The 25701-nt window shown below is 38.6% G+C and overlaps 1 protein-coding gene across 8 annotated transcripts in view; it reads right to left on the reverse strand.

Annotated features, from left to right (window-relative positions):
- LOC5576572 (myosin-IA) overlaps nucleotides 1-25701 on the reverse strand; it is an 84099-nt gene that overhangs the window by 6287 nt on the left and 52111 nt on the right. For all 8 annotated transcript variants that reach the window (XM_021845423.1, XM_021845420.1, XM_021845417.1 and 5 more), the window contains exons 3-8: nucleotides 19817-20119; nucleotides 16605-16824; nucleotides 9113-9338; nucleotides 3623-4086; nucleotides 2170-3564; nucleotides 1944-2101 (exon numbers count right to left, since the gene is read on the reverse strand). In XM_021845423.1, the coding sequence (XP_021701115.1) occupies nucleotides 1944-2101; nucleotides 2170-3564; nucleotides 3623-4086; nucleotides 9113-9338; nucleotides 16605-16824; nucleotides 19817-20119 (2766 nt within the window). The remainder of the gene's footprint in view (nucleotides 1-1943; nucleotides 2102-2169; nucleotides 3565-3622; nucleotides 4087-9112; nucleotides 9339-16604; nucleotides 16825-19816; nucleotides 20120-25701) is intronic.

The following is a 25701-nucleotide window of genomic DNA, read 5'->3' on the forward strand; positions in this document are numbered from 1 at the left end:
AATGTAATCCAGCGTATTTGGAAAGAAATGCCCATGGAAGTCGTGCGTGCCGCCTGCGACAGTTTCGAAAAACGCCTAAAGCTGATTAAAAGGGTTAAAGGTGGAGTTATTCCGAAACATTTGCTCTGATTGATCTATGGTATTATGTCTTTCGATAAATACAGACGATAATAAAATTCGATTCACTGAAGCGCAACAATTGTGTTTTTTATTTGTATGAGAATATATTGGACACGGTGTAGTCATTGCAGATGAAGCACGATCAGCGATGTTCCTAAAGAAACAAGAATTAATTGGATAGAAACAACTGGCAAGCTGGCAGTGCACCAAGGGTTCAAGAAGAAACGATGGTACCGGCCGATCAAGCCAACGATGATGGCCCAACATTTCCGATCGCAGCGGTCGGGAGCGCGTATTCCCGGGTAAGTATTCTGATTGTGTATGCTTTAGCTCAACTGCTGTCCAGAATTTTTACGATCAGTTCGATCCAAGGACCAAGGACGAAGCGGTTAATGACGAAGGAGGAGATCCGACGAGTTACACTGAGGCGTTGAAGCGATCGGATCAACGTCACTGGGCAAAGGCGATCCAATACGAACTTCGAGTGTTGGAAAACAAGAGTCCTGACTGATCTACACGGGAGAAAAGCGATCCAGAATAAATGGGGTTTCAAGACCAAACAACGAGCAGATGGCGAAATCCAGCGATATAAGGCATGACTTGTTATAAAAGGATGTTCTCAATGAGCCGGCTTCGACTACAATGAAGTCTATTATACGGTAGTGCGATACTGTACCATTCGTTTTCTCGTGGCGTTAGCAGTTCAACATGATTTCGTTGTTGAGCAGCTTGATGCAGTTACAGCGTTTCTGCAAGGATGAAGATATATACATGGAAAATCCGAATCCGGAGATTACGTCGGCGATCCCACAAAGGTATGCAAGTTACAAAAGGTATCATACGGACTGGAGCAATCGAGCAGGGTTGGAAACACTCAGCTGGACTTAACTCTGAAGGAGTACGCTCCAGTGTGGAACCCTGTTTGTATTATATCTTTGATGAAGACGGCAAGCTGTTATTCGTGACGATCTATGTGGATGAATTTTCTGGTGTTCACGAACAATGCAGAGGCGAAGGAGAAATTGAAAACTTACCTGAATTGCCTAAATAAAAAATCTAGGAGAGGCGAAGTTTTGTCTGGGACTGCGGATAAGTCGTGACCGATTGACTTTTGCTGGTGTGCATTTCCGTGTCATAGGAAAAGGGATCGGCCAGGACCAATGATTGTTTTTAAGCAGTAATGTTCCTTGCACACTGTCAAGTCGGAAAACAGAGAGGAACTGTTTCTAAGGTGCGATGCTGGTCGCGGCCTAGTTGGACTTTAAAAAGCGACCCATTTGTGTCCTCCGTCTGATAGGCACAACCTGGGAAGCCTGGAAGGAGGAGTGGAAGGAATATGCTCGAGGAGGACGTGCAAGCTTTTGGAATTTTCTAATCACTGGTGCTTATGACCAACTTTCAGCGGCTTGCAGTAGGAAGGTGTGTGGCGGCGAAAGATTAACCAGGAGCTCGCACAACTCTACGGCCAACCAAGTATCCAGAAGGTGGCGAAATTTGGAGAGATACGATGGGCAGAGCATGTTGCAAGAATGTTAATCTTGTAAAGGTGGTTTTTGCCTCGGATGCGATCGGTACAAGAAAGCATGGAGCACAGCGAACTAATTGAGCGGATCAATTGCACAATGTTTTGGCGAGCTTGGGACAGAACCGAGATTGAAAAGACGCGGCCGTGAACCGAGCATTGTGACGAGTAATTGTTGATTCAATGTTCAAAATGCTGACTAAATAAATAAATGTTAAAGTAATCTGAAATTCTGAGCATTGATGAACTTGATGAACTACTGACAATTAGTAATAAGTATACAGATAATTATGAAACTTACTCGAAATACCGCTTACACACATGCGCTACTATCTCTCCAATGCGGTCTTCCTTCAACGGATGCTGTTCACCTTGCAAAGCTATCACCAGATCGTTGTTATGATGCGAATGGAACACAACCAGTTGATCTCTACCGGGGCTCACACTGATGGAAGTAATCTACGATTAAAAGAAACCAGTTATCATCATGATCTAGAGCTACCTATACCCAGCAATTTCAAACTAACCTCTTTGATAGCGACGGTACGTTTCATGTTGCGGAACTTGTTCCGCGGACCGTCCAGCTTGTAGATGGCTCCGTCAGTCACGATGATCGCCCGATCAGCCGATTTGTTGCACTTGTTGAACTTTTTGACAAACGCGGAGAACAGCACCACCCGGAAGTTGTCCGTATTCTTAATATTATTAATACTGGCGTTGTACGAAGAGTAGTTGGAATTTTCCGCCGTGATGGAGAGATAATTGCCCAACCAGCGCCGATCTTGGCCCCAGAACTTGCGCCGCTTGCGGAATGCACTGGCAGCGATGATCTGCAGCCGAAGCTGGGGCCATTCTTCCCGCGGATATTTGCGCAATATCGTCGCCGCTCTCCAGCGGGAGAACAGCATACGAAGTTGTTTCTCCGCTTCACGACCCACCAGTGGAGGTTGCGGCCACTGAATACCCTTGCCGTAGTCTCGCATTTGACGAGCATTACGAAAGCGCATGGCCAACTCCTGAACATAGCTCTTCAGCTTGTATTTGCGGTAGTGCCGCATAATTACGATCGCGGCCTTCATCTTCTTGTACTGCTGTCGACAGATCCAACCACGGACCTGCTTCTGCAGCAGCGTTACAATGTGCGGAATCATATCGTTGCGTTGTTTCTCCAGCGAGAACAGCGTCTGCGGTGAGCGCAAGAAGATCTTCGTTTTGCCGAACTCAACGTCGTGACTGAAGTTCTTCTCTGTAATCAACACCTTCACGCCATCCCTTTCCGAACCCCCTCGGAAGTTCGGCCACGTGTACTGAGAAATCATCTTGTATCGCAGCAGGAATTTGTCGTATCGCTGCCGATGAACGAAACCGGCTCTGCGCACCCTTACATTCTCCAGTAACCCAAGGTAGCGGACTTGATGCTCTACGCGAACATCATCGAATACGGAAGCACTTTTTATATCATTGGGCTTGATGCAGCGTACGTAGAATGGTTCTTTCTTGAGTAACGTTGCGACCAACTCGGTCATCGAACGCTGGAACAACGTTCCGGCCGTCAACGGTCTCTTGGTAGTCTTCGAGATGTCCTGCGCTCCTTCGGGCCACATTGAAGTGATCAAGTTATCCTTAGAGTGATAAAGTAACCTCTTGAAGTCTTGGAACAGTGTGTCTCGGTTCTTTTCGATGAATCCGTAAATGCAGTAGATAACGTCTCCAGCGTAGTGCGTAATGCGGAAGTCTTGTCGATGCTTCAATTCCTTATCCATCGGCTTCAACTGCCGGCTACTGTAGTGTGGATGGTGCGAGAGTTTCTTATCCATGGCGTCCAGAAGCATCTCGTCGGTAATTTTGCCTACATTTAGGCAAGCCTCATCCATGATGGATATCACGCCCTTGTGCGGTTGTTCGACTAGTTCGCAGATGATCTGCAAGAAGGTAAAACAAATGAGTGGTTCATATGAATATATATAAATCGAACCCTACCTGATTATTGAAATAATCCACGTTGGTCCATTTGATGCCCTCCCGGCGATATTCCTCCTGTTCCTGTTTCAGCACTAACTCGATGAACAATTGTTGCAGCTTCTCGTTGCAATAGTTGATGCAGAACTGCTCGAAACTGTTCTGATCGAAGATTTCGAAACCGTAAATGTCCAGCACCCCGATAACGCGGTTGTACCGTTTCTGGGTATTGCCTCCGGGAACCACTATGGCTTTGTTGATCCGTTGGATTATCCACGTGAAGAGGCGATCGTACACGGCCTTGGCTAGCGCATCTCGTCCAAATTCGGCCTGTTCGATGTCGTGCGTTTTGGTCATGATCTCGCCACGTGCTGCAATCACTCGCTCCGTCAGGGACCGTTGCATCTCCTCTTCGGTAACGTGCAGAAGCTGCGCTGCTGTCGACAGGGTCTTGCGGTTTGCTATCTGGATTTGGTCATCTTGGGCTGCAAAGTGGAATTGTTGAGAAGGTAAAAGGTGTAGTGTAAGATATATGGAAATTCAGCGAAGTATTGCGAAGACACAGGTCGATACTGTATTGGCAGATGACCGGTGACATGCGATTCAAACATTTGCAGATCAATCGTAGAAATGTATCGAGAGATGACAGACTATGGAAGAGACTTGCAAGGCTACTAGCTAGAAATAACTGTAATAGTACTACATACATTCCTCTCTTTCCCTTGGTAGCTGCAGAGCTCCACTGGTTTTCGACGAACTTGAAACAAACCGAATTAGATGGATACTAAGCAATATCTATTTACTAGAATATTATTATATACTAATCAGATGTATCCAAAAGTTAATCAACTTTTTAAATAGTAAAACTATTGATAAACAATCACGGGGTTGGTGGTCTGATGGCTACCGCTTCTGCTTCATATGCAGAAGGTCATGGGTTCAATCCCAGGCCCGTCCCTTTCCTCGTACTTTGTAGTTGTATATCTCTCACTTGCTTCTATCTTCCATTCTAAATATATCACACTCAAACTATTCGTTCATAGCAAACGCTAGAACCAGAGACGGACAAGAAACCGTTTCCCTAACGCTTCCTACTTCCACGCGCACGCCTTTCTTACGCCTGATACATAGGCAGTCTGCTAACCACAAAAGCAAACCTCTCTGCCATGCCTTTCCCCCATCCATACACTCCCGCATGAACTGGCGTGGATGCAGTGGAATATACGGTCTACGTAGGAGTCAGTTCAATGCATCATCAATTCCTCCCCCTTCCCCTCATTGGTCTGCATTCTGACGTGGCAGGTGCCATTGTTGCCTAAAAATAGAAGATCACCAGCACTTATACACTGAGGATGCCTGTTAGTCCCAAGCAGTCATTCGGTTGGTTCCTTGTGTAAGTACAGCTGATCTGGCAATACTGGAGTTCATCCACGGGCGGCCAATCAAGCTCAAGCTCAAGCTCAAGCTCAAGTAAAACTATTAATAAACAATCAATTTACTGTTGAAAAACAACCAAGAATTTTTTAATTGGTTTTGAAAAAATTAAGCTATTTGTTCAAGTACTTTTTATAAAAACGCCCAGTACTTTTCGATTGGTCGCAGTTTCGGTGCGTTCGGGGGGTTGAGATGCTTACGTACGAAATTGATCTCCTTAGCTTTGTACCACTCCAAAACCTCTTTCGAGTAATGGTACAAGACCAAATCCGGCCAGAAAACCGTAAGAGCATCGTGTGATGAAGTAGATGCTTTTGGAGGCATTCCTTTAGGTACACCTGCCCATTGACCGTTCCAGTTGTCACGAATGGAGTGCTACGCTTTTCACGCGAGCAATGCTTGTCAAATCATATATTTTTTTTTTGCAAACTTTAACATCTTCTGCTTTCTAATGTCCTTAGGAACATCGAATTTTTTATGAGCAGTGAAAACCTGGAGCCCCGGAAGCTTCCGAAAGTCTGCTTTTACATACGTTTCATCATCCATTACGAGGCAATGTGATTTCATCAAGATCTGGGTGTAGAACTTCCGCGCACGTGTTCCACGGTATTCTGCTGTTCATCTTCATTGAGCGCTGCTCTCCACAGGCTGCTGGTGACCAATCTATTAAGTTTTCAGCTTGAATGGCAGATTCGTGCTCTTGAAAATTTGTGGTTTGGTTTCGATGCATCCTCACCATAAGAGATTGTTTCAAGAATTACTCCCAGAATACCTCTAGAAGATTCTCCAGGTTTTCATTAGGAGATTTTTCAAATTCTTTCAAAAATTCCAAACCGAATATATTTGAAAATTCTTGCAAAGATTTTTCGTAGAATATTTCCTTAGCTTTCTTGATATTTTAATTATATTTTGCTCGATTTTACCCAAAATTTCTCCAGGCAAAGTTGCTCATGAAGTTATATAGAATTTCTTCCAGTAATTTCTTAAGGAAATAATACTATTTTTGACAAATATCTTCAAAAAATCCAGCATCCAGGTAACATTGATAGCTGAACAATAGCTTATTCCGCTGAAAAGAGGCTGTATAAGCAGAAGTTTAGCTGAATACTTGGGCACTTCCATGATTCACTTTGGCATGGGGGGTTCTTCTCGGCCAAATCATCTGAAACTTTGCAATTAAAAGCACTTCAATACGACGCATACTGTGGCCAAACATGAGCTCAGTAGCTTTCAAAAATCCCCGCAGCTGAAGTGAATCAAAAGTAGTTTTTTTTTCTAACATGATAATATTTTCTGTTATTCGCCTGTATATTTGCATTGCATTCCTTTGATATTTATCCCTATCAGCCTTGTTTTTATTTGAGCAAATGTTCAATAGCTTCTTCTATTTTTTTATTAAATACTTTCGAAGGTTTTCAACGAATTTCTTGAAGAGTTTGTTACGAAAGTATATCGTTACATTTTTTTCTCTTGGGATTTATAAAGAAAACTTCTAAAAAATTAACGACCTTTAGAATATTTCTCCAGACTTATCCTCAAGTAATCCTTACTAAACAATTCCTAAGAACTTCAGAAGAAACCCTTAAGTAACTCCTAGATAAGCCAAAAAGGGACGTATGGAAAATATTTGAATAATATATGAAGACGTATCCAAAAAGATTACTAATATTACAATTCCTTGTGGAATTAAAATATCTTGGTACTGATTGACGAAATTGGCGATCTGTTCTCAAATGAACACCGTGAAAATTTTGTTTAACTTTAGTTTTTTTTAAATATTTTAGACATCTTAGATAAATCATTTCGAAGAGCTAATGCTTTAAGAAAAGAGATTGTTGAAAAAACTATTGGAGGAATTTTTTCAAGATCATAGAAAGAATCCTCTATACATCAATGAAAAAAAAGTATGTTTTTCCAAAAGTATAGTAAAAAAATTTGAAAGAATAAAAAACATCTTAAAAAGATGACTGTAGAAAACACTATTGAAATTTATGGACATTCAAGATTAAAAAAAAAAATATTGATCAAGAATTCTAGGTTGAATTCATGACGGAATTTCCTGCAAATATTCTTCGAGTGTTTGAAAAAAATCTGGAGGAGTTCCAGGAGGAATCAATGAAAAATGAAATCCAAAGAAATTCCATGGAAAGTGGTTTGAGACATTCCTCAAAGAATCAGCCCTTTGAAGGAATCGCACGAAGAACTTTTCCTTAAATCCCTGTGTGGAATAAACTTTGAAGAAATCCACTGAATATTTGAAAAGAAACAATGGTGTTTTTTATGGAATAAGGGGAAGGATTACTAGGAATCTTCTAAAAGGGTTTCTGAAATTTATAACTAATTTGTTCTTATTTTTTAATCTGGGAAATGTAAAATTGTCTTCACAAATTCTGGAATGCCTTCCAAATATCTTCCGTCTTCCAAAAGTCTTCCACACAACTCTAATGTCTTCCAACCTGGCATGCCTGCTATATACGTATGTAGTCTTTTACATTTTTTCGCATCTTGCACGTAAGTTTGGGATAGATTCAGTTTCTTCGCCACAACTCGAACTGAACTGTTGGGATTCTTCTTGAAAGCTTGACACTTAACACTATACGGAGATCCATTTTTTCAACTTTTTTCTTTCCGATCGTGGTACCGATTTAAAACATGAGACACCGTAGAATGGACCATTCCCAGCTTTCTGCTGATGGCACGATAAAATTAATCCGAAGTTTCGGGGTACATGCGCAAAATTTATTTGCGTCGCTGCTGTTCTTCCGACTCCATCTTCACAACGATTGCACATCTTCTAGTGTAACTTACACAGCGTAAACAAATACACATTTGGGCTTATTCTACGAGTGGCGTGAGGTGACAATTGTCGGTGTCGTATAGCGAGGTGACAATTGTCGACTCGAGTGAAGTGACTCTCCATTTGATTTGCACGGCGAGTCACTTCACTCGAGTCGAGAATTAAAAGACACGGACACCGTCTTCAGCCATTTAGCTGCACAGACTGTAACTTAACACTAGACAACGGACAAGCATGCTCCATTGGTACAGCCGAGAAACATTCCCGACGAAAAGTTTCAATGGCTGCAGCGGGAATCGAACCCACACCCCATGACACGATACGCTCATTGCCTGACGACACTAACCGCACGGCCACGAAGCCCAGAATTGTCACCTCGCTATACGACACCGACAATTGTCACCTCAAGCCACTCGTAGTGGCGCGTTTACCGCTACGGGCCCCTTAGCATATTTTAGTGAACAGTAAAACCAAGTTGGAAGTCTAAGGATATGTGCCGCTGGCGGTCTGATTGCAGCGAGAATCATCCTTTGATATTGATACCCTGTAATAAATAAAATCCATTGATACTCTTTTGCAGACAAAATCGGACCAATGGTTCCTCGTCTGCACTAGACATAAATTTATTTTCCATATCCGTTCGAGAGATCAGTTAATCGGATCGGTACGAGAGCAGATTTCATCTGCTTAGTTATGCTCCAAGGATGGCAATTTGGGAAATGGGATAATGGGATTAAATTTAAGGCGAACATACAATCTGTACGTTTGCTAGTTAATTTGTTATCGATCCCAATCGAGATATTTTCACACATTCTTTGTGGGAACGAACGGTTTCCACTATTGCGTTGATTGAGCTGAGCCTAGATTTTCCTATCGAGAATCCTTCCGCTCCAGAAGGTTTTTCGCACATTGGCTTTTCAAAGGGTATTTTCATTATCAGCGTTCTCGTTTTCGGAAAGGCTATTAACCATTACGAATAAAGCAAAAGGGTTGTGCAACAAATGATTGTAATTAACAACTCGGAAATACAAACAGTTATTATACTTCAATACTAATAGGAAAGTATGAAGCATGAAAATCTGACGATAACTATAAAATAATAATTCCTTAGTATAGTCCAATTTTAGTCCAAAATTGGAGGCTGTGTTCAAATATTGCCTAACTAATGCCTGCTAACATTTGATATAAATAGTATACAAATAAAAATAATTATCTTTGATCAATGATTACCCATACGATTTGATTCTAAAACTCTTTCAAAACTCAAAGACAAAACTTACTCTTGAAGTTGATGTTTCCTAGATGCAGTACGGCGGCCACAATCCGCCACACCATCGTGAGTTCGTCCCCGCTGAAGCCGAGGGCTTTGAGACCGGCTGTGGTGACCCGATAGTCCAACTTTTCCGACAGGACCTCTACGCTGCCCTGGTTGGTGTAGTGGAACTGGGCCGGATCCCGCGTCAGTTGGTACTGCCTCAGCTCGGCGTCGGATGCCCCTCGCAGTAACTGCAATGAGAACACAATTCAAATGTTGAATCAACTCTAGTTTTTTAGGAATTTTAGAACATTGAAGACATTATGTTTTCCACAATATAAAAATTTATAAAATCCACAAAGCTATATGCATTTTTCTCCTGCAACCATACCGTAAATTCGGGTGAAATTGATCACCGTGTCACACAATTTTATATTAAATGAACGTTGTTTGGCTTAACTATTGTCGAATTGTGTGTCGTGAAGTTTTTGCTATTAAAGAATGTTTATTTCTATGGAAATAATGCAAAAATGCAGAATCATGCTCGGGCGTTTATTAGAAGACAACCATAAACTTCTAGTTCTATACAAGGTTTTGCACATGGTGTCATTCTGAAAGCTTGTGAGTTTGCTTAACATATATCCCGCGAATAGATTTTATAATCTAAATTCGTACCATATTGCTCATTTTGTTCAAATAATTGAATTTATGTTAGTTGTTTGAAAATTCCTCAGGAAGTTGCCTACATTTGTATTTTGTACAACAGTGATGAAAAAACCTCGCTTATCGTACACAGCATCAGTGTGGTGGTTCTGACCGCGCGACGACTGAAGGGTTAATTATTCAATATTCCCATAAATATTGATTAGTTAAAAATTTAGAAAGCATTTTCGGATTCAGGGAGCTCAAATTAAGTAAGTAGAGAAGTTTTCGAGACTAACAATAATCGTATTGATAAGTGATCAATTTCATCCCGAAATAGGAATTCCGGATTTTTTTTTATTTTAGAGATGGTTAGACAATATCGGTACATGAGCCAATAAGACTCATCATCGTACTTGTTTTCCTGTATAAAGTTGTTTGGCATTGACAACAGTATAGAAAACAGATCATAAGAACATGATCAGATTTTTTTCCAGGGAATTGTCATCGAATCAAAAGAATTGTGTGTGTGTGTGTGTGTGTGTGTGTGTGTGTGTGTGTGTGTGTGTGTGTGTGTGTGTGTGTATACAATCCATCTCCCACTGACCGGCAGTGCTTTTATGGAAGAAAATTGTATGCATGTATATTTGATACCCTTCGATATCTTTATATCTGCAGACAATTTTAACCCGGGAGATGAAAGGTGATAGCTCTACTGAAATTCCAACGACCCATTTCAAGAATGGCAGTAAATACACACACATTCTGAGGTCATTTTCATATACAGTAAGCCCCGCATAAAAACACCCAGATATCAAATGGATATATGAAATGTTTTTACACTTCCCGAATCGAAAATTAAATTTTCGACCCTGGCACGTATTTAGTTTCATATGGTAATAGGTGAGTAAATAATAATAATGAACAATTTTACCTGGATGTAATGCTCTTTTTTTCCGTCGCCACACTGAGCTTACCGCCAAATACTATACACTTTTTCACTGCACTGCGCGCATAACATGTTTGCTTCACCCGCCCCCGCAGGAGCAAGCGTCACGGTCAAAGGATCACACACTACTCGTCATCGAATCAAAAGAATTGTCATCAGAAAATTTTCCAATAGCTTCATCTGGAATTTCTTTAAGGATATATTAGAAATAGATCCTGTAACACGACAACTCGATCATCTCAAGTATGATGATCGTACGGTCTATCATTGGCTTGACAATGAGTCAGTGTAGGTCTGAACCGTAACTTGTCCGGTCACCTTTTCTATAATCACTGTTAGCTAAAATCAAATATTATTGTGTACCCATTTTGCTGAATAAATAACATCTAAATTACTCTGTTTGTTAAAATCCAGAGATGCTAATTTCTCAAAATATTTATTCTCAGATTTCATAAAATGTCACTTCACAAGCAATTTCAGCAAACTTTCAAGGAATTTTGTAAAAGTTTATGTAAAAATCTTCCAATTGGATTTTTATTAAATGTCTGGAAGAAGCAAACCTAACAAGGACTTCTAAGAGAAATTTCTGAGGAATTTATCGTTTCTAAAATCTACTACTAAAGTAGTTGCTGGTGTTGATTCTAAAAGAATCTCAGGTGGAAATCTTGAATGAACTCTTCAAGATGTTTTTAGAGGTAACTCTGGAATAACGTTTGGATAATTCATTGGGTACTTTTCACAAACAATCACCTGAGAAAATTCTCGTGATTGATATCATGGAGTGATTCATGACAAGGTTATACTGCGGATTTTTTTTGTGTCAATCACCAAAATACCGCTATTTACTTAAATTAGGATTGCAGAATCCTTTGCCGTTTTCAAAAATATCATAGCACGTTTAGTTTTTACGATATTGGTTGTTGAAAATCAAATTTGTCAACTTGCATGTAAGTTCAACAGCTTGTATGGAAATTTATTTACCACAGAATTCAAACTTTATACGTTCAACAATACTTATCAACAAAGTGAAAATTGAAACCAAACTACACTGCCCATAAAGACATAACTGTCCCATATGGAAAAAGTAAGAATTGAAAAAATGACGCTCAAATTATAAAGTTTTCCTTTTCATACAAAAGTTCATAATTTTCTAGTGCATTTGCGGATGCCACATTCATTAAGCACAACCACACAGATTACTCATTTAGCTACTATTGATCAGTAAAAATTATAAACTTGAACATAAATCTAGTTTTGCAGCTGCTATTGGGGTTCAAAGTTCATATAGAGACTGTTATGCCTTTATTTTTCAATATGGGACTACACTTGCTTCATATTTTTCCACATCATTTTCAAACAAAGTGTGTAAATTTGTGTATACATGGTAAAGTATATAATAAAACAAGAATGTTGTAATGAAAAAAGGTGTTGTTATGCTTTTATTTGCAGTACATCTTACATAAAAGTTTAAGTCCTATTCTGTATGTTTGGTGCATTGATACAGTAAAAAGTTTGAGAAATCGTCGTTTAAATTTCATGTTAATATTGATAAAACAGATTACACATAACTTTAGCTATCTGTGGCTGAGAATTGTGTCGCACTAGAACATTCCCAGTAAACACATCATCGTTTATAATATGGTATAAGTGTACATATGTTTAGGCGATATACGTACATATTGCATGCAGCCTTATGGCGCATGTACGTATATCGCCTCCACATTTGTACTCTTATGCGCTATCGTATACGAGTTTGTGTTTACTGGGTTTCTGAAAGCGGCATTAGATTTAGCAACCCCCAGCTTACTAGAGACCAGGCATTGCAGAACTCGTTCTTAATTGATTTTGAAGCACGATCAAAGCAAGCGAAGAAAAACATCCCATCTGTATCGGTCCATGATCGCAATGTATCGCAAGTTGTAGCAAGCTTGATAAATAGAAGCAGTGAAGTGGAGCCACAAAAAGAAAACGATAATAAAATACATTTTCTCGCTTGTATACCATTGCGGGTAGCTGTTTTACTTTTCTGGCACGATAAAAAATTCCCGAACATCCGATATCAATAGTGTCCCCCAGATTTGGAGCTTGTTCAGAGGGGTTTCATCAAGCACTGCCATCCCCCAATCTCATCGTAGCTATAGCAGTATACAATAAACGGGCTCTCACAATGTGCTGCAAATCATGATTGTTACAGAGAGCGATGAATGAGAGATTTCCTCATGTTTCTCAGGATTCAATCCTTGCTAGAGATACATGATTTGGTCCTTTGGACACCAAAAAAAATGTTATTTGTTAACACTTTGTTATAAGACAAAACGTCGAATCCCAAATCATCAAAAGGGACAAAACGTCGAAAAGCCAAAACTTCGAACAGCCAAAACGCCGAAAGGACAAAACACCGAAAGGACAAAACGACGAAAGCAGTCTTTCGAAGTTTTGTCCTTTCGACATTTTGACCATTAGAAGTAATGCTTCTGATTGTGTTAGTACTCAAGACAAGTGTAGGATGAAGTTTGGAACAGAGAAATTAGATTGAAAATTGGCAATTCCATTTTCATTTGTTTTTAAATTGTCACTGGGTTCTTTTGACCAATTGATTGGCATATTACAGCAAATTTTCTTTGTTTTTCTTTGTCGGAAGCATAGTTTGTAGGTTGTAGGACAACAGGTCGAAGGACAGAAGGTTGATTGACAAAAGGTCAAAGAACGAAAGGTCGAATGGACAACAGATTCAATGAACAAAAGGTCGATTGGACAAAAGGTGGAATTGATAAACCGTCGAATTGACAAAAGGTTGAATGGATAAAAGGTCGAATTGACAAATGGTCTAATAGACAGAAGGTTGTATTGACAAAAGGTCGAATGGACACAAATCGACAGGACAAAAGACTCATTTTAGTTTAAATGGACAAACATATTTATTTCATAGACAAAGTAGGGAGCGGATTGAGACATAATCAAAATTTCAAAAGTACAACATTTTCATCATATAAAGATTATACAATAAGTTTTCCATGCGCCGTTTTTAAAGAGCAGAGAACCAACCAGCGCACTGACCAGAAAATTTGATCAATTGGTTTTAATTAGCAAGCAACCATTCGATAAGATTTTCAACGCGAACGGTTGTCAGGTTCTCTAGATCTGTGCAATCGAAAATTCGAAGCTTGACTTCGTTTTAATATAGCCTTAAAAAAACTTACTATTTATGGCCTTTTGGATTTGAATTGTGGGTTTGACTCATTTTTATCTAAACCGATTGCTAACTTTGTTACCACAAATTTTCATAACTTGCATTGTTTAAGAGAGTTATGGTTTGGAATGAAGATTTCTTGATTTGACAACTTGCATCTGAAATTTTCCCTTCTCTTAAACGTTAGCTGTTCTCTAAAGATATCATTTTGAGGGATGATCAGCATTTAGGCCGATATTTTCCAAACAAAAGATAATTTTCTAAATCGGGTGTTATGTTGAGTTATATTTTGGAAGTGATTGTTAGCTTTCTATTGGATAAATTTTTCACAGAGGCTTATCTTGTGTTTAAACATTAGCTGTGCAATTTTAGTTGTATATTGAAGTGATTGGTTTAGCAGAGATTTGTCCTTCTTTAAACATCGGCTGTTCTTTTAAGTTATAATGTAAAGAAGATAATTGACGTTCCAATTTTAAATAGTTTTATCAGAGATGTGTCCTTCTTTTAAACATCGGCTGCACTTTGCTGTTTTTCATTGCAGATTTGACATTTTTTCAGGGTCATACCTTAATGCTTTTTGACAATTTTCTATAATTTGTATACACGTGAACAATACTGTGGTAAAAACTAGTATTTAGCTGACTATGCCCATTCTCAAAACTACCATGGAAATTCAGAACAAATTACTATGTTCAAAGTACCATCCACCAGTAATGGATACTGATATTTGACTACAACCACGGTAAAATCAAGTGCATTTCTCTGTCGTGAACCGAAAGTCCCATCTGTAAAAAGATGGCATTGAGAAAATGGGCTGTGAAGTTTCCAAACTCGTTTTCCATACAAATGTTTAAAAATCACAGAGGAGTACAAAATATTCAAATCTTAATAAAAATTTTACAATTTGTTCTTTCCGAGTATGATATAAAGATGAACAAAACACGATTCATTTTTGCGTTACACGGAGCGGAAATCTGTAGTGGGACTGATATGCGATTACTTTTCAATATGAGACAATTTTACTTGCAGTTTTATTCTATTTTTTTTCCGAACAAATCGTATTATCTCATTAGTGTAGCTAAAAGAGCATTAAAAGATATGTAGAAAACTGAACTCAACTCAATTTTGACGAAAAAGCAGATGGGACTGACTTGTTATTTACAGCAGTTCTAATCTTATGAAAAGCGCTTGACTTACCCCCTTTTTGAGTTTACCCTCCTGAAATTTTTGCCCAAATGAACGTTCCTCCGACAACCTTTTTGTCCATTCGACCTTTTGTCCATTCCATGTTTCGTCCATTCGACCTTTTGTCCATTTAAACTTTTGTCCATTCGACTTTTTGTTCATTCGACCTTATGTTGATTTGACCTTTTGTCCTTCGACCTTTTATCCTTCAACCTTTTATCACAAATTCTATTTTGAAACACTTGGGTTAAGCTAACCATCCCAATGTGCACAAATCGAGAGATCAAAGTTTAAAAATCGTAAGTCAATAACGGTACGGACTGTACCTGACAGTAATCCTTTCCTGATGTTTGTTAGACAACTATTGTTACAAGAGACCGAGTATATCTGCATCTCCACAGTTGTCATGGAAATATATTGGCTTTGTGGAAAGGCAAGGATAAGATAAGGTCGATGATACGATTCACCTTACCAAATTCGCAATATTAATCGATCACCGCATTGCACATTGAAAAACTGTGATCCCTATTCTATCGCTCGACCAAAGCCAACAACAAAATCAAACGAACAAATACTACTCTTAATATATAACTTATGTTATAGCTTATTGAAAATGTATGATGATAGACTTAATCACATATATTTAGGGCAATATACTAAATTTAAATGGAATCTACCGGGAATCGAACCCAGACACCGTCATCATGGCATTTCTTCATAGTCGCGAACGTTACCACTAGACGTTCGCGACTATGAAGAAATGCCATGATGACGGTGTCTGGGTTCGATTCCCGGTAGTTCCATGATGTTTTTTGGGTATACATTTTGTTGGCTTCTATGGGCACACTATCAACGTACCTGTCACATTATATACAAATGCAGAAAAGGCAAATTTGAAGAAGAAAACTCTAATCTAATAACTGTGGAAGTGAGTACACTAAGCTGAGAAGCAGTTTCTGTTCAAGTTGGGACGTTATACCAGAAAAAGAAGGAAAAGCTCCTAGTTTTGAATGAACAGAAAACTGGTTGGTAAATGCCTATATATAATTGAAATGTACTGATCCCATTCAGAATAGATCAGTTGCCATAAGTGGATTATATAAATGCTATCAGTTTACGAATCAGTTGAAGTTTATCGTACACCTGTGCTGATATTGCATCCCTTGCTAAGTCAATCAAGTGGAATCAATTGAATCGTATTTTAAATGAGTAGCTTGTGGTGGTAGTGGTGTTTGGAGTGTTAGATTTAGGTGCAATTAATTTTAATAGAAAACCTTATTATCGAAAATATCGATTATTATTATTTTAAAACACATTAGAGAACAAAATAGGCCAAAAACCTTTTTTTTCTATTTCATTGCATTCTACAGACATAACAGTAATGGAAAAGATTAAAAAATACTTATATAACATGATACAATCTTAAATCGTCATTAAATGGCCCAATTTTGTATCAAGAGCTCCATCAATTATATAATCCTTAATTCTAAAATTTAAATTAATGAATATATGGGAGATGTTTAAAGTTTGAACTTCCTTATTGCAACATACCTGATAGAAGCAGTGGAAGTTCCGTTCGCCCGGGTGCTGCTGTATGACCCGCGATTTTTCCAGCAGGTAGTTTGTGATGATGCCCCCCATCGGATCGCCCTTGTAGTCGAACTCGATGTCCATGTACTTGCCGAAGCGACTGCTGTTGTCGTTGCGATTGGTTTTGGCGTTGCCGAAACACTCCAGGATGGCGTTGCTCTGGATGAGGACGTTTTTCACCCTGAAAGTAGGCAGCAATTGATTAACGTATTACAGTACAGGTTTGTTTTGAGTTTCAAGCATCACATATAATCGTACACTAAATTTAAACTTTAAACAGTAAATAGTTTTTTTTAAGAAAATCTCACAAATTTCTTCACGGGATTATCAACAAATTTTTATATTTTCATTCCTAAGGTGTAGGGTAGAAGCACCGGTTTTGGCCATACGCCAGTTGTAGCCAGAAGGGATTATGCACCGTTTTACATAGCCAATCAACATGAAACTTTTTGTGTTCAGTAGATCACATTCACATAATATAGCTATATTCATTTACTCGTCCAAATTGATTCAAAATTTAGGAAAAATAATTCTTATTCATTATAATTTTAACTCCCATAGACCTAATTTGGCCAGGGCACTCCTAATTTGGCCACTCTCATGAGAAATCAATGCGATTGGCCAATTTAGGAACCGAAGATAATCCTCTGGCCGAAACTGGTTCTGTTGGCCTACATTGACCAACGGGATTTTCAAAGCGAAACAATGGTTATAGCTCAGTTTTGATATTTTTACACATAAAATTAGAGGGTCTTGTTTCCTGGACTAGAAAAAATCCCGGGATTCGGGATTTTATTTTAAAGAATCCCGGGATTTCCCGGGATCCCGGGATAAAAATCAAATGCTTCCAAAACGACTCTAGAACAGTCGAAGCGGGTTTTGAAGCAATGTTTAGTTTTATAGAGTAGTTTCGTAATAACCGAACCTGTTTTTGGAGGTTAAGTTGAATTCTTATAGGAAAGAACAATGCTATCATAGATTAAATTTGTCAATTTTTCACATATCTGCAGTCGAAGTCAAATGCCATTTATTAAAGTTAATTTGAAACCAAAATCAATCGTGATACAAAAGGTAAAGATGATACCAATCATTCTCAAATTTTACCAAGAAATCTTTCAAAATCTACTCTCATGATTATGTAACTTATTTATCTTGTTGGAATCAGCATGCTTTTAAAATTATTGGCATAACAGCCACGTTAGGCGTTTAGAGCCACGTTAAGACATGTTAGACCACAAAAAGTGTAAAGAACACCGGGCAAATTAAAACGGTTACGGAAAGATAAAAAAAACACACTTAAATTATTTTACGGATTCCTGTGAAATCTCAACAGCTGAACAGTTTGGTGAAATAAATTAACGGAGTACGGTAAATTTTTACAGTATTCGGTTAAAAATCCGTTAAATTCCGAAAAATTCAGCTGTTGAGATTACGGTGAAATTCACCGTAGTGTGTTTAGTGTGAATTAACCACTAAATCAATTGTTTACAAATGGAAAAAAACCGTAGAGAAACCTGTTATAGTTTATTGAAAATTACGTAACAAACATACCAGAGAAACACAAGTTTAAACATAAGTGACCTTATGTACCTTAAAAACTCTTATTGACAAAGCTAAATGCAATAAATAAATTCTTGCACTGCTTAAAAAAAACATGCCGCTTGTTTTGTGCCATTATTTGAAAATTATACTACAGTATCTTGTAGTTCAACATTCATTTTCGGGAAATCCCGGGATTTTCGAAAATATCCCGGGGTTCGGGATTTTTTGCGTTCTGGGATTTCCCGGGATTTTTGTCCCGGGATTCCCGGGACAAGACCCTCTACATAAAATGGATTGGAAGCTTGCATTTGACATATTTGTAGTATAAATACGGCTTCCTACTGTTGCCTTGTTTGTGCCACACTACTCATTAGCCAACGTTGGCTCAATGAGATGGTTAGTATGGGTCCGGCTTTCGACGTGGTCGTATCTCGTCATATCGACCCCTTTTGCGATAGAGAGATCGCCGCTCAATTTTACTCAACTAGGGTTGTCATGTCTATTACGGCTTAACCAGCCGACGGTGTTTTGAAAAAAACCTGAAGGTCGTAGACACAAAAGTCAATTTGGACAAATTGAGATGTAAGATTGTGAAAAATAATAGAATCGTTTTAATATTTATTCTAAGATTTGAAATCGTTATACTGCTTCGCGTTGAAAAATGGGTTGACCAACGTGCGAAGTTTGATTTTTAACCAGCTTCGCAGCGTCGCAACTCGATTCTCAATAGTGCGCATAATGCACACGGTGAAGGGCATAGATGCGCACTATAGCGAAGCGACTCGCGAAGCGGCGAAGTTTGTCAAAAATCGAACTTCGCACGTTGGTTAACCCATTTTTAGTCGCGAAGCAGTATACTGTTTGGAGTTTGGAACAGGGAATGTCTGAAAACTCAGTGCAATGCCAAAAACATGCGTGCCACTCAGAAATTGATTGTGCGTCTACCATTCTTCGCGAGTAAACTCAAAGCAAGGCGCAGGAGACAATTTGTTTTTGTGCGAGACAAAGCAAAGCACAATCTCTACTCTTTCAGTCTCTTTCGTGAAAGCACAAAATCCACTCTAGAATATTTTCAACAAAATATGCTTTGAAAGCGGACAAGCTTAATAAGTGCTTTGCAAAATCTTATTGTTATGGATCTTGACATATTTGGTTAAGTCAGAAACATAAGGTGATGACGAATTATGTTCAACGTGTTTAAGAGTTTTGACAGTCACATATTAATGAAATGAATTCAAGTGAATTTGTTTACGCGTGTACGAAACGCAAAGAGTGAAAATGAGACAACTCGATACTATGCATCCCAAAGCACATTGCGAGTCAGCACAGCCAGGGTGCAGTCCAGAGAAAAATACTCCTGCACGTCTCTTTCGAATTTTGGGTGCTATCTCGCAGCAGCGCGTGTAGCACCGAAAGAGATTTGAGTCGCACCCAATCCCTGGTTTGGAACAAAAGTGGTGAGCTCGTTTCACCTGTTCTTTTTTTATGGAACCCGTTGGTCTGGCGTGAATAAAAATTGTTGCTAAATTCTTTACAGACACATTCAAAATTTCCTTCCGTTTCTTAAGCAGCAACTCTATATTCAATAATTTCTGAGAATTCAAAAACTTCGCTGAACGCATCCCACTTACCTTTCGATGTCGTTCTGCTGGCCCTGGTTCGTGACGGCGGCGATGTATTTCATAATAATTTTTGAGGCTTCTGTTTTGCCCGCTCCGGATTCGCCGGAAATCATTATGCAGGTGTCCTGATTTCTTTGTTTGTGCACCCGGTAAGCGGCATCGGCGATGGCAAATATGTGCGGCATATTTTCGAATAGTTCCCGCCCTTTGTAGCGGCTGACTTGCTCCGGACCGTAAATGTTCATCTCGCGATACGGATTCATGGAAATGCATACTTCGCCGATGTATGTGTAGATTTTGCCGGCTTGAAACCTGCGAAATGAAATCGGTTTGGAAATGGGAAATGCGTCATCAATCAATGCGTTAAAATAAGATAGGAAACCTGGAAATGATTTAATTGTTGTGCTATTTGTAGAAAGGATTGGTCATTCCCTTGAATTCGATGCTTCAAATGGATGCATTGAGCTGTTATATTATATAACAGCTCAATGCATCCATTTGAAGCATCGAATTCAAGGGAATGACCAATCCTTTCTACAAATAGCACCAGTGATGGAAAGTGACGAACATTTCTTCTGAACTGGAACAAAAACAAAACCAAACGCTCCCAAGCGTCAGAGCGCTGGTTTACTCGCATCTGTCGGCTCCCGAGTAACTGAAGCTAAAAGTGATTCGCGAACCTGTTCGGAGCTGTTCAGAGTCATATTGTGCTTTTGGGAAAAATGCTGTTTCCCCTCCGATATTTATGGTTTTCAAGGGCTTTTGACTACAAACTAGTACAGTCAACTTTCGTTCGTTGCACTAAACCTGTGGCCCGATTAGTGAAAGACTTTCACTAATCGGGCTAAGATTTGAGCTGTCAAAACACCGATTACAATAGAAATTCAGGGCTACCAACATTAACAAATTGCGGTTTATGTCAGAAAGTGACACTTGCCTTCGTTTTAGGTGGGCTATAGCCCACTTAACGGGAGCCCAATTAAAACGAAGTGCAATTAAACGTAGTGCAACGAACGAAATTCGACTGTAGTTTGCTGTCGATATGATGGTTATACAATTAATTTGTCTGTCAAAACCATAATAAATCACACCTTGCTCGGTTACTCGCGAGTAAACGCTCCCGAGCTTTGCTACTTCTTTGACATGTTCCCGAGCAGCCGGGTGCGGACTTACTCACACCTAGCCAGTTCCCGAGTCTGTGATGTTTGTTATGCGTTGGTACACACTCGTGAGCTGCTTCGAGATGCGAACTTTTCCAGCACTGGTTATATTTTCGAGACTCAAAAGGGAGTTCGTAGAAAAATAATATAAAAATGGAAATAATGATCTAAATGTCTATTGACGTATTTCACGCCAACTCGACAAAGCGATTGGCAGCACCCCTTCAGAATTCAATGAATCTTTCTGGGTGTGAAGACTGTGAAACTAAGATACAGTCGAATTTCGTTCGTTGCACTACGTTTAATTGCACTTCGTTTTAATTGGGCTCCCGTTAAGTGGGCTATAGCCCACCTAAAACGAAGGCAAGTGTCACTTTCTGACATAAACCGCAATTTGTTAATGTTGGTAGCCCTGAATTTCTATTGTAATCGGTGTTTTGACAGCTCAAATCTTAGCCCGATTAGTGAAAGTCTTTCACTAATCGGGCCACGGGTTTAGTGCAACGAACGAAAGTTGACTGTACTTTACATACTTGGTTTTTTCAAAACTGATCTAGACTAACATTGGGAAAGGGTCAAAGTTATTTTTACTTTTTTTTATAAACCCTTATGACTCGAAAACGGTAAGATCTACAAAAAAGTGTTGTATGGAGGACTGTCGTGAAATTCCCTGAAGTTTTAGAGAAAAATATTGAAAAAATAAAAAACATTTTCTACACTGAAAAAAAAAAAATGATTCAAAACTTTAAAGTCGATTAAAAAAAACGGCCATTTCAGATTTTGATCGTTATTAGGCAAAAAGTTTCGCAATTAAGTTTACTAAAAGTCGTCCATACATTGCACATTGGGCATATTTAAGAGAATTTTTTTTTTCTAACAACGATTTTTTCAAGTCCAAAACTGAAATTTGTTCTAAACCGTCAAATATGATCGTGTTTTCAAGTGATAAATGAGTTTGAATCAGAAACTAGATTGTATTTTTATTGAGAATAGTTAAAAAATGGAATTATACAGTGATTCTTCTTCTTCTTCTTTCTGGCGTTACGTCCCAACTGGGACAAATCCTGCTTCTCAGATTAGTGTTCTTATGAGCACAACCCTCAGCATGGTCATGCTGAATAGCTGCGCGTTTACCGCTACGGCAATCTGGGCCCCTTGATACAGTGATTATGTTTTTTAAATGAAGGCAATCAATGGACTTCGCCTCTGTCTATGAGAAAATCATGTTTTTTTATGGTTTGAAAGATATCACAACAGTATTGCAAACATTGAAAAGTAACAACCTTATCCATACCCCATTAAATTCTCTTCTAGAAAAAGTTTTGTGAAAAAAAACTTACTAAACCTGCGTTACACGCCAGATGAATAGGAAATAATGAACATGTTTGTACTGTTATCTACCTAAAATGTCCGTTAACGACCTGAGTTACTCAACAACCACCGTGTTAGTGTATAGGAAGAAAGGTATTTAACTTACAATTGTCGTTCTACCTATGCAGATAACTATTTAAGCTTGATGTCAATAAAACTCTTTTCATTTTATTTAAGTCATTTGTCTTCTTTTCACAAAGATGGATCAACAAGATTTATCGCGCATTAAAATTTCGAGATGTTGTATATACAATCTAGGCGTAGCCAGTTACGAAACTTGTCACCAACAATGATCGAAAACATACGTGCTATGGGATATAGTCATCAGCTTTGTGAAACGATGCATATTTTTGAGCCATGCCGCTTAGTGATCAGGCTCCACGTTCGGATGGAGGCGAAATGATGGATTCAGATGGAGCTGCAGCTCATTATAAAAATAAAAAAAAATCAAGAAAACACGGAGAACAAAATATAGTGTTCGTAATCATTTGTCCGGTCGAAATAACTATATTTTTAGGTTGTTTTAGAGATAACAATAAATATTGTTGATTTCACAATATATTGTTTAAAATAACTATACTGTATAATTGTTAGCAACTATATTTTTTATTGAATTTACAATCGTCAAACGTCAAAATTAAACTATATTTTAGTTGACTCAAAGCAACTATAGTTGAGTATACAATATTTTGCAATGTTTACGCAGCAGTTTGCTCTGCTTTATCAACATATCCAAAAAGATTCATAGCTGCTTTATCGACTTAAAAAACGAATGGAAAAATTAAAACAAAGTGCAAACCTACACGGAGACGGAATTCAACTCAATTTTGGGTTGTTTCAACGCAATTCCGTAGTTGAGCCCAATAACTCAATTTTGGCTAAATTTCCATGGTCCCCACTAGTTAGTTTGGCTTTAATTCCATTAGAAAAATATACTCAATTTTGGGTTGATTTAACGCAAAATTGAGTTCTTTCGACCCAAACATAAGAAAAGTGGCATTTACCCAAATTCGGCTTATTGGGCCAAAGTACCCCCATTGGGTAGATGCAGCTCTCTCTATTTTTGACAACATTCGTGTGGGAGAAAGAGAAAACCGAGAGATTTTGGGTTGAAACTATAATCGATATACTTAATTTTGGGTAAAGTAAACTAAAAAATTAGGTAAAAATATTTCTCAGTGTAGACTTGATACATGGTCTCCTGCGTGAGTGTCGGTTATCTTGTCACTTACACTATTTCTCTCAAGTTAGCAGTGAGTAGATTCGTGTGCATGACTTGAAGTCAAAAGATGTAAATGTTTTCGGATATTGGTAGTTAGTAAGATTATGATTGAAATAAGCACAAGTGGAAAGCAGAATCAATGAAGTGTGTCAATTTAATTTGATGGTAAACTTGGTGTTGAAGTGAATAGTTTTTCTTTCGAAATAATTATTTGTGCGTAAGTAAAAGTAATCAATGGGATATTAATCTCAACATACATAAATTCTTCTCCGTGAATACATGGATTGGAAGCAGTTGTTAAAATGTCAGAGGAATTGGTAGAATTGGTAGAACTCATGTAAACAATTTTCGGTAATATTATCATTACTTACTGAAATTATGACCCCTCGTCGAATATGAAGGCAAAACTCTTACATGTCATTTAACTTTTAAATTATATTAAAATTTAAAAAAAAAATCCGAAGAATGCGCCTAAAGATTTTGAAATCATGTATCAAAAATACCATGTGCAAAATTTTGGATTTTGAATTGACGTGCAGTATTGCCGTAAGACATGGTTAACGTTATAGATGGGCAAAACGGCTCATTATAGTAAACGGATCCGATCCAAATCACTCATTTTAGTAAACCGGATCTTTTGAACGGTTCAGTGTCTCAGCGGCTCGCAAAGGAAGAGCGAACTGAATCGAACGAACGGAAAAAGAGCGGTTCATTCCCTGTTGCGCGACATGCGTTGTACCTTTCGTGTCTTTCGCTCTCTCATTCTTCGTACATTCTCCCAAGGCGGGTTCAATTCTCTACAGAGTTCAATGCACACACCTTGCATTCTCCTCAGAAACTCACAATATAGGTACTCGGCCGATATTCCCATCTCGAACCAAAAGGGAGGAGCGAAATATGCTTTGCCATTCAAGTGGGCACTTTTTATCTCTATATTTCATCTGCCTGTGTGCAAGTAGACGTAGCAAATTAGTTGTATTCCTGTGTATGCTCTGAGTGTGCGGAGCTGCAGCAAACTATGTTTGCAAAGCAAGGCACGTGTCAAGCATTACAGCAGCGAAACGAACGAAGCAGAATAGGGGAAAATAATCGGTTCGTTTTTTTTTCGGGTAACTCTCGCATAACTTGTGATCTTGCCCTAAGAGCTCCTTGTTTCTAAGCAAATGAATGGACCAGGATGAAAACTATCACCACTGGGAGATAAATGAGGATCTTCTCTTCATCGTAGCATTGTTGAATAACGTGTAAATCCATTATTTTGCTTAGAAACAACAAACTACACACTCGGTTACCAATTGCTTTTAGGGCGAGATCACAAGTTATGCTAAAACTTTTTGTTTGATCCGTGCTGATCAAATGAATCGACTCTCGCCAAAAAAGAACCATGGATCACTCGTTCTTTTGAGTGATCCGGATCTTATGAACGGATCCGGTTCTTTTTGCCCATCTCTAGTTAACGTAAAAACAGGAATGCAATAGGCAATGTAATTATCATATTTATACTGAACATCAAACATGTCACAGCATGCGGTCAAATGCTTTATTCATTGCAAAGCACATGGCGATGCACCGTTATTAGAAATATCAGTTAAATTCCCGATAGAATTGACAATCGAACCTAAAATTCAACACAATAAAAATAAAAATTTCAAATGCATTCTGCATTACTATCTTCATTATGCAAAACATAACCAAACATCCGCCATTATCACTTCACAGCGCAATACTTTCGTCCAATTTATGTGGCAGTTGACAAAGCAGCTAATAGTCGTTTCGATCACAGTGGGAAGAAATGGGGTCAAAACGGCAGCCAGTTTCTTGAAAAAATATCAACGAATCATATGGTGACAGATTCATTCACCAGAATCGTGAAGAAGTGTTCGTTTAGCCATAAGAAATGCTAAAGAACAGTTGTAACTGATTGCGTCTAACTGAATGTATTTTTGCTAGTTTAGAAGAATCTGGATAATATGATGTCTGAATTGTGCTCATTAAGAGTGAATTACTGAAAGAGCCCGTTTTGCCCCATCTTCTCCACAAATTTCATCTCAAGAGAATGCACAAAATCATCTAGGAAATGCACATTTAAACCGGTCCCGTTGACTGAATGAGCTTTAAAAAATGTAATGTTTTGACCATGA

Source organism: Aedes aegypti, chromosome 2, assembly GCF_002204515.2.
Source record: "Aedes aegypti strain LVP_AGWG chromosome 2, AaegL5.0 Primary Assembly, whole genome shotgun sequence".
Classification (NCBI taxonomy): Eukaryota; Metazoa; Arthropoda; class Insecta; order Diptera; family Culicidae; genus Aedes; species Aedes aegypti.